This window comes from Ostrea edulis, chromosome 1, assembly GCF_947568905.1.
Source record: "Ostrea edulis chromosome 1, xbOstEdul1.1, whole genome shotgun sequence".
In the NCBI taxonomy this organism is placed as follows: Eukaryota; Metazoa; Mollusca; class Bivalvia; order Ostreida; family Ostreidae; genus Ostrea; species Ostrea edulis.
The window spans coordinates 60,412,638-60,422,096 of record NC_079164.1 but is presented as its reverse complement, the minus strand read 5'-3'; the positions used below and the strand labels follow the sequence as shown (position 1 = coordinate 60,422,096).

General features: G+C 34.4%; 1 protein-coding gene across 8 annotated transcripts in view; it reads right to left on the bottom strand.

Annotated features, from left to right (window-relative positions):
* Positions 1-8,934, bottom strand: part of LOC125648918 (1-phosphatidylinositol 4,5-bisphosphate phosphodiesterase gamma-1-like) — an 89,809-nt gene extending 80,875 nt beyond the window's left edge. For 7 of the 8 annotated variants that reach the window (XR_007360510.2, XM_048876011.2, XM_048876002.2 and 4 more), the window contains exons 1-2: positions 8,527-8,923; positions 2,788-2,937 (exon numbers count right to left, since the gene is read on the bottom strand). Coding sequence is in view for 7 of the 8 variants with exons in the window: in XM_048876011.2 (XP_048731968.1) it covers positions 2,788-2,937; positions 8,527-8,695 (319 nt within the window). In the remaining variant the exon portion in view is untranslated. Of the gene's footprint in view, positions 1-2,787; positions 2,938-8,526 lie in introns of all 8 variants that reach the window. The other variant, XM_048875964.2, reaches the window with a different exon arrangement.
* Positions 8,935-9,459: the final 525 nt, after the last annotated feature.

Here is a 9,459-nt window from a genome sequence, read left to right as displayed (position 1 = left end):
CGTTTGTTTCAGCGTTCACACACCGTTAATTCAACATTTGTTTCAGCGTTCACACACCATTAATTCAACGTTTGTTTCAGCATTCACACACCATTAATTCAACATTTGTTTCAGCGTTCACACACCGTTAATTCAACGTTTGTTTCAGCGTTCACACACCGTTAATTCAACATTTGTTTCAGCGTTCACACACCATTAATTCAACGTTTGTTTCAGCATTCACACACCATTAATTCAACGTTTGTTTCAGCATTCACTTACTGTTCACTCGTCAAATGGGAAAGTAGAACATTTCAGGGACTGTGCAGTGTTATAGTCTCTCAGCAGTCAAAAGACGCTGGTCGCATTAGATTACTAACCATGTCATGGGAAAAGCATTGTGAGGAGGCACAGTAAGAGTCTTGAGGATTCAGACCTAAGGGAAGACTGCAAGGATCAAGGATTGAGCATTTGGTTCCTATTAAGGTTGGGTGTAGAGGATTGCCAGCACAATCAATATGGAAGTTGCTAAAAAAAACTAAGGATATGTGGAAGAACACAAAAGTGGTGAAAAGACTAGGAGAAGCAGTAGAGAGAACAATATGCTGGTTATGGCATCATCAAGACGATCTGTAATGGAAGCCCAGATCCATCGAGTAGTGGATTGGCCACCATTGCTGACCCACCAACTGGAGGATGTCATGGTCAAAGGTCGAAAATTGGAGGAAGGTTGGTAACCATCTCATGATGACTGCAACCAGCAGACAAGCAATAAAGAGTGATAGGCATACCACGAGTGTCAGAGCTGACAGTAGAATTCAATAATCTCTAGGTGCATACTGAGGGACCAGAAACCAATGGATTTAGCGAGATTATGGGAAGCTTAAGTCAAAGGGGTGGGGGGGAGATTGCATGATCTATCATATTATCAGGATCAGGAAAAAACACGATTTCACTGCTCAAAAACCAGCTAAATTAAAAGTGAGGGAAACCTGACATATTTCAAGTTTGTCTCATTTTCGACAACTCGACAGATCATAATTACATTCCTAATTTCCTTGTAACAATTTCTAACAAACAGGATTAAAAAAGAGACAGGTATTTCCCAGCCTTTTATTTCCCCCCATCTCTTAATCAATCAATAATTCAGTAGAGCAGATGTAAAATAACTCCCTATCAGCTTTAATTAAAGCATCATAAGAAAATGAAAGAAAAACATCTAGCTTGTCTAAGTTGCCCAGTGGGACCAACACTCATCACCTCCCAAGCTGTAAACACAAGAATCTGCGAACTGCTTCCTGAATTTTCTATCTAGGCCATAAGGTGCAGTCTTTTTATCTGGCAAGCAATCCATACTGTCAACTCAGAAATCCACCAGAGATCAATAATTCCCCCAATATTGTGTTATCAATATTTTGCATTAAGCAATGCATTCGCTGGCTACTTGGTTCTAAACTTTGTAAATATGACTTGTAGCCATATTAAATATTGTGTGGAAACATTTATTTTAGAAACAGCAGACAAATGTGGGTAAAATTAAAGCCTAGAACTCCATATTTGCTACCATTTTTACATGGCTTAGTTTTTTCCAGCATATTCTCTATTTTTTGTATTTCTATTTCTTGCCATGCAAATTGATCAACATTATTGTTCTGGGTGGCCTTGATCCATTCTGTGCCTACATAATGTATCTATAGGCCAAATAAAATAGCTGATATGTCTACTTTGAATCTGAAGTGGTATTTGGTGTCATAAATATAACAATATAATTCCCTCAAAGCAAAGTTGTAAAACAATTAACTAATTCTGTCTATACTTTAGACAAAAGTCATGCCTGTTTGCACTCATTATAAGTAAACAGCTGTTTAAATGCTAAGCAAAATAAATTGCTTTATCAAAATTACAAGTATTCTGTACTGTTCATTCTTATATACATTGTCAAATGCATTTTCTTTGCTATTCAAATGGGTTTGTTAGAGTTGTGCAGATTAATCTGCACAATAAAAGGATGTGGGATTTCTCTATGCTGTTCCTGAATTCTTGTTTTAAGCAAATATTTACAATGATACTGTAAATGCATAAAATGTGTGTCAGACGAGACATCAGCATGATTAGGGCAGCTTGTTGTAGATGGATGAATACTTTGTACCATCTAGATATTGTAGAGCACAAGAGATGCCAGCCTTAAAGTTAAACTGAAATTTTTCCCATTCCTGTTCATTTATTTGCTGGACATCAAAATAATATTCTAATTATTTAAACATTCCCTTAATGAAAATTTTTATCTTTTCTGTGGCAAGAACAAAAATAGGTCACGGATAATTAAAATATTAATATATGCTTTTACTTTCATTTCTGAGGGCTCTGCACCTATAAGTGTGTGGTTTTCAACTGTAAAATTTTTTAATCTGGTACTGTAACTGAAATACTCAAATGCAAATAGTGTATTGGATGCTTACATAATACCATATATCTACCAAGCATTCTGCAAGTACTGCAATACACTGCATAAATGAAAATTAATCAGAATTTTATGAAACTCACATAAATAAAACCAACATGAGTCTTCTTTCCGGTTACAGAAAAGTACAAGCATGATTGGATTGAGAGAACTTAGACTGAGTAAAAGAAAGTTCAAATAATATAAAAATTTCCAAGAAATATCAAAACAGAAATTATCACTGGGAGGGTTACTGTGGTATCTTCCTCTATACCCGGTGATCATAGCACAATGTCATGAAAATCCATTGCTTAAGAAATGTCTACTTTATACTTTTTACTAGTTTTCTTCCCGTGAACAAAACTTACCAACAACAGACAACGTCTTGAGTTTGAAGTCATTTCCGTAGAAGATAACGAAACAGAGTGATGGGTCATATCGTCTGGCCTCCTCAGGCCAGCGGTCAAAGTCTCTGCTGTTCCGGCCATCTCGAACCTCCCGAACTTCTCTAAGGTTCACTGAAAAGAAGATGTCAATTAATGCTTTGATATCTACAAAAATATTTAGAATCCTAATTTAACAGTGACCCTGTATTTTGAAGTCTACATTTATATTTATCTATGGTTGATGAAATTGACACAAACTTCACCCCATGACCCTATACATCTACATCGTCCAAAGTGGATTTTATCCCAAGTTTACAGAAGGGCATTACTTAATTTATAAATATATTTCATGGACAGTTCGTTTTTCAAAATCAAAAAGTTTACAAATTAAAATGCGCACATTTAGTATCAGCATTACTCATTCACGTACAATTGCCTTGCTATATATATCTAACTGTGGCGAGGGAACTGAACACTGGTTGCATGGTTTGATTTCCACATAGGTTTCGTACACCCATGGGTGTATCTGAAGCGTTAACTTAAAATTAGCATAGAGAGAACTTGGGGAATTCTTTATAGTCACGTCTATTGGTCTAAGCTTAATGAACCTTTATTGAGTGACATTAGGACAAAATACTTTGATTTATAATGCACTATAAATAGGGCTCATGGAATGTTGTTCATTGTGTTATCTAATTCTAATAGTAATTCTTTTGTACATTGTAATATGAATGAGAAAATTACCAAACTCATTCTACAGTATGAACAAATCATATGGACACTGCATTATACTTTTAAAATATCCCAAGATATCCAAGTCAGCTTGTTTACATTATTTACATTATTATTTACATTATTTACTCGCAATATTGTCAATTTCATCCTCGCTTTCCTCGCTATATTTGGGTATTAATTTACATCGCTATTTGTATGTACTCATGGTGGCGAAAACATATAAAACTCGGAAAATTTGTCAACATCGATTTAAATGTTGTGTATGGTGAATAAATTAGGCCCTTAAAAGCCGAGTTTTTAATAATATCTCACACTACCTTCACAATCAGTTGATCGAAGAAGGGCGCATGTGACGTCACTGTACCACGTGACTACCTAACTAATTAACTAGACTTTTTGAAATCAGGGCTTAGATTTATAAGTCTGTATTGTGGTTAATTATAGCAATATTTCGGTGAACGAACTATTAGAATTAATTACTATAAGCATAAGGAAGACAAAATGCGTGTACCGGTAATTTTCTATACTTTGAAAGCATGAGATGTGTCCTTGAAGTTAAAGAATATGTTATGTAAATATGAAGAACATTGCTCACACCACAGAATACACACTATACAATATAGCGATGCAATAGTGATCAACATTCAAATGTTCCCAGTGGTTGTACCTTCGGTATCTTTACAAATTGTAATGATAGAGTGCGCTGGACAATGAGCGTATGAATCTTGATAAATATTTTAAGTATGTCTCTATCAACTGATGGAAATTCTGACAGAAATGAAAGTAGAATGTAGATATGAGAAATAAATTTCATTTTAGAAAATACTTGAGTGTATGAACTGCAGTGCTTTAGTCACACTGTCATACTTTTCATAAAGCGCCAACGGGCTTCAAGAAGCCATTTCTTAAACCTTTCTTTGGAGCAAAAATGGCTCTAACCATGTATTTTGACACTCTTTTAAATATCAGAGAGTAATGAGTAAGTGTTATAGCTACAAGATGGCTTATATAGGCAGTGCCTGCTGTCTGATCCTGATATGATTTATCATCATAAAATACTGTTTAAATCAAAGATGGCTTTGTTAGATATTAGTATATATAATTGAACACTGAAGTACAACAGTGCATTTGATTTTAGAACATTATTTTATCATTAAAGTATGATCATACATCAATCAATACAAATGCACACAAGTTCAAACAATTTACAAGGTCTTCACCAATCACCATGATTGAAACGGAAACCAATGAAGATTTACAAATGAGTAGACTTTGAACAATTACATTAATTACAAAAGTGCATCGTCATATTCAGTATCATATAAGGACTACAGAACATGTAAACATGTGATTATATATTCTAATATTCAGATATCATCAAAGCACTAAATTGTAAAGTTTACAATGTTTAACAGCTAGTCTGACAATGTACATTCTCCACACCAGATACAGAAAAGCATAATATTTTTAAAGTAAACAATATCCAGAATTATTTTCTATAGTAAATAAAAAAGGTTAAAATTTTTAGCTTAGAAAACAACTGGAAACAGATGACATTTGTAACAATTAGGTCCATTTTGAGCAACCATATATGCCTGTATCATGTGTATAGCAACCATGTAACACATAAAATCTATTTGTCAATTTAGTCCTAACGAATATAAGGGCACTATTACAATGATTTTCAAGTAATACAGAAAGGAAATTTAAGTGCAAAGTACATGCATGCAAGTTAATGTTAATTCCTATGTGATGCAAATTATGCAATATGCATTTCAAGCCACACTGTAAATTCCATATATGCATTCATTATAAAAACTAATATACTAGACCAAAAGGCCTGAAACAATTTTGTAAAACTAGGAAATTCAGATTAAAACTTTATTGAATTGAATCAAAGGAAAACCGCCTATTAATTGGGATGGGAGACAAGTGCCCTAGCAATTTCCTGAACTCTACATCAGTATGTGATACAATGCAAATTTCTGTGCATAAAAATCTACATTTTAGCATTCACTTCAAAACTCGAAAAATTCTGACATTAATTAAGATACATAAATCGTTTTCCTTTAAAATGTTGGTGACCATGCATGCAGACAGTTTGATTTTTTTCACTCACACTATAATTATACTTATCAATACCTGAAATTCTTAGTATGGTTTCATTTCAATACAGAACAAAGTTATTCATCATGTTAAATATGTAATAATATTAAATACTAAAGCAAACAAGTCTAAAATTCCTAGATTTCATCCACATTCTTTCAATATTTTCTTTATTCACAGTTTAATTAATGTATGGCACTGAGAGCATAGAATGCCGCAAGTCAGACACAAGTTTTACTGAACTTACGCAAAAAAGTTTCTGACTTAATAAGAATTTCATAATTTTAACTTTTACTGTAACAACGATTGTGTTTTAGTACTGTGTTCTTTTAGAAGTTTTCATCGTAAACCTAAACTTATGAAATATACAAAAGTTACGATCTTAGAACTCCCTTTGAAAGGAAGTGTGAATATATCCATGATTTGGAACACTGCGCAAGCACACATCACTTTTACTTAAGTTCACGGCAGCAATGTCTCTGTGAAAATAATATGTTGACGGTGAAGCGCAACTATATACATGTACAAGCGCAGATCAAAAAAAAAAATTCACCAGGGGAGTGGTTTCCAACCCATACAATTTTTTCACAGTAGTACAACCTATACTGGGGATTTTAGAATGGGAAGTGCATTAAAAATAGGCAAACACAGTTATTTCATGCCAAGTTCAGAGGAAGGTCGTCCACACCCTCGACTTCCCAAGTAGGTTAATGAAGAAAAAAAAGTGGGGGGGGGGGGGGGGGGGGGGGGTGGGGGGGGTACTCTGTAATGAAATGAAAGTTGCACAATACTATTTCTAAAAAAAACCTTCAAAACTCCCTATTTGGCAACGATATTCTGAAATCTAATCCCCCAACAGCATTGACACATTTTTGAAAGAGCAAATCAAAACAATATTAACACTTTACAAAATCATTATCTTTGATGCAATGATAAAATATTACAGCATTCACATATATGGTGACTAAATATAGATTCAAGTTTGCTTCATACATGTGTCCTAGATGTCTTTGAAATGAGCCACATACTGGACCATAGACCCCAAATCCAGTCAATGAATCAAACAAGGCTGTCAGGCCGGTGTTTCTCATCAACATCATGGAATTTCTGTTAAAATCACACGGAGTGATCGAATCAATAGTAAACTAGTGTTTTTATCACGTACTTGAACTAATTTGGACTAAAACCCTACAATTGATTTAATATACTCTTGAATTCTCTCTTCAGAGTTCTTTTCAAAACTGAGAAAAACTTATAGTACTATGTGTTTGATTTGAGCCAGTGAATAGATACAAAGGCCCAGATGGCCAGAACTTTAAAAAGTTTTTGGTTTAAGACTGTAGATGTTAGACATCCAATACATCAGGCAGGGAGGAGATTGTCCCCGTGTTTCACATCACCAGACATACCAAGGAGTTGTAACTGGAAACTTGATAAGTGAACGGTTGCTACAAGCACTTTTAGATGTGGAAAAACCCACAGGTATCCGAAATAAGAGAATATAATGAAAGCTCAAAATGGCACTGGGAATTGATCAATAGACTCTATAGACAACAGTATTCACATATCTTAAGTTAAGGAAATATTTCTTATTTATTTTGTTCTGCATATTAAAATAGGGGGATCAAAGGTCCAAACAATTGGTGCATGAGGGAGGTTTGTATTTTCTGTTTCTCAAAAGTTTCCTCAATTAGATCAAACACTTCATTATTTTTAGTTTGACATCAAAACATAAAAGAATAGAAGTATAGGTATCAAAGGTTGAGCAACATTTACACTGAATACAGTACACAATACCTTAATGAAAGGTGAAGATAAACGGACAGTGATCAATCTCATAACTCCTACAAGCCATACAAAATAGAGAGATGGGCAAACAGTGCCAAACACAGAGCCCTGGATATACCAGAGGTGGGATCAGGTGTCTAGGAGGAGTAATCATCCCCTTAATATCATAAATGTTTTTCATATATAATTCATCAAATATCCACTGGCTTTACATCTACATTTTTAATACTGTCCACCCCATAATCATTTTATTTAGACCTAATTATTTCCAGATTACAATTAGTTTGGAGCTCTGTAAGGCTACTACTATGCCAACTGTTCAACACATTATTGACAATATTCAGTTATATATATATATGCAATATCGGACTAGTGTTAAATCTAGGATCTAGAGAGGGCACACATCATATGTTCAAAAGGGTACTTTTCGTCGCGGCAAGACAATTTCGGGGCACTTTCATTGTATCATACTATGATAGTAATAGAATAATCATTTAGCCTCTTTAAAAGTTAATACCTAGCTGCTGCCTTGATTTTAAACTTTTCAGTCAACCTTGTGAAATAAAGAACGATTGTTTATATTAACAAATATTTTTAAAAATTTCATAGAGAAAAAAGGGCATGGTGTGATTAAAAAGGGCATGGCGCCAGCCAAAAAGGGCATGGTGTGGCGTCATGCTAGTTTGCTTTAGATTTAAAACTAAGGACATGTTGGGATGGGTCATCAATGGGGATAGCTAGTCTAAGAATAACTGTGTATACATGAACTTTATGATGAACAGTACTTAGATTAGTTGTTGCAAGTCTCTGTGGGCTGTGGTGAGTGCAACTAAAGTTAAGTTGATCTTTAATATTTTTGTTAAGGGGCTCATGGCCAACAACTTATATTAGGCCTAGTCAAATGGTTTGCATTGTTAAGTGATGACGCAAAAAATATGGAATTTATATTGCATGAATAAAAAAGTATTGTTTGGGTGCTTTATTTCATTAGAGTCGTACGAATTTGATTATGATGCTTCTTATTAGCCTAAAAGATTATGAATAACAAATTATGTGACACAGCATGATACTCCAGGAGTGAACTGTACTCACATGTCCCGTCAGGTTTGCTCCCCATAGCTCGTATCCAAACTAGTTGTCTTGTTTCCAGCTTCACTTGTAATGTTTTCTTTTCTGGTCTCTTTTTGCAGAAGAAGATAGTGACGACGAGTCCCCTCTCCAGGCAGCGGAATATCTCCACTTCTTTCCCTGATGTAGCCATGTTTCACTTTTGTTATTTTCTGTAGAATTCGTAGTCAGTCTGGCAACATGATAAATTTGTCAAACTATAAATCTAACAATTTTTGTTTTAATCTGCAATGTAAACTGACTGTATAAATGTCACAAAAACAAGGAGGAAGTTGATTAATCCACCATAATTGTCACTTCTACCCTTTTCTTGCTTCGACCATGTCGACGAACAACGATCTTCCGGGAAACTTCGTTTCTTGAACAAAGGGCAGTAACTCCTCGAGTGCGCGCAAATCTTCGGAATACCTTAGTATTCATCATGTGTATAAATATTCGCGATACACGATTTGAAATTGCTAAAGTAACATATATATATAGGCCCAAGAACATATTTTATTTTCCAATCAAGGGCCCTCAAGGGACAGCATGAAAATATATACAATTACTGTACATATACAAGTAAAGAAAGAAGGGATTACATAACGCATGTAGTGACATGCAAATACAGTGACATGTTCAAAATAAAAATTTCCAGTTAAATGAAAAGATGGCTCTTCAGAACATAATATGTAAATTATATATAAATGTTGTCTCTTAAACATAGAAGAATTATACTTTGATTAAACTTTTAGATATTTTGGCCAGAGACATTCATGTCTAGTATAAATGATTCATATAGCTGCATCATTTTCAAGATAAAGTGAGTGACCATGCGCATTACATACATGGATACATTTGTCAGTTTACTTTATACCTATGGTACCATTTAATGTTGACATTCATCAACAGATTTTA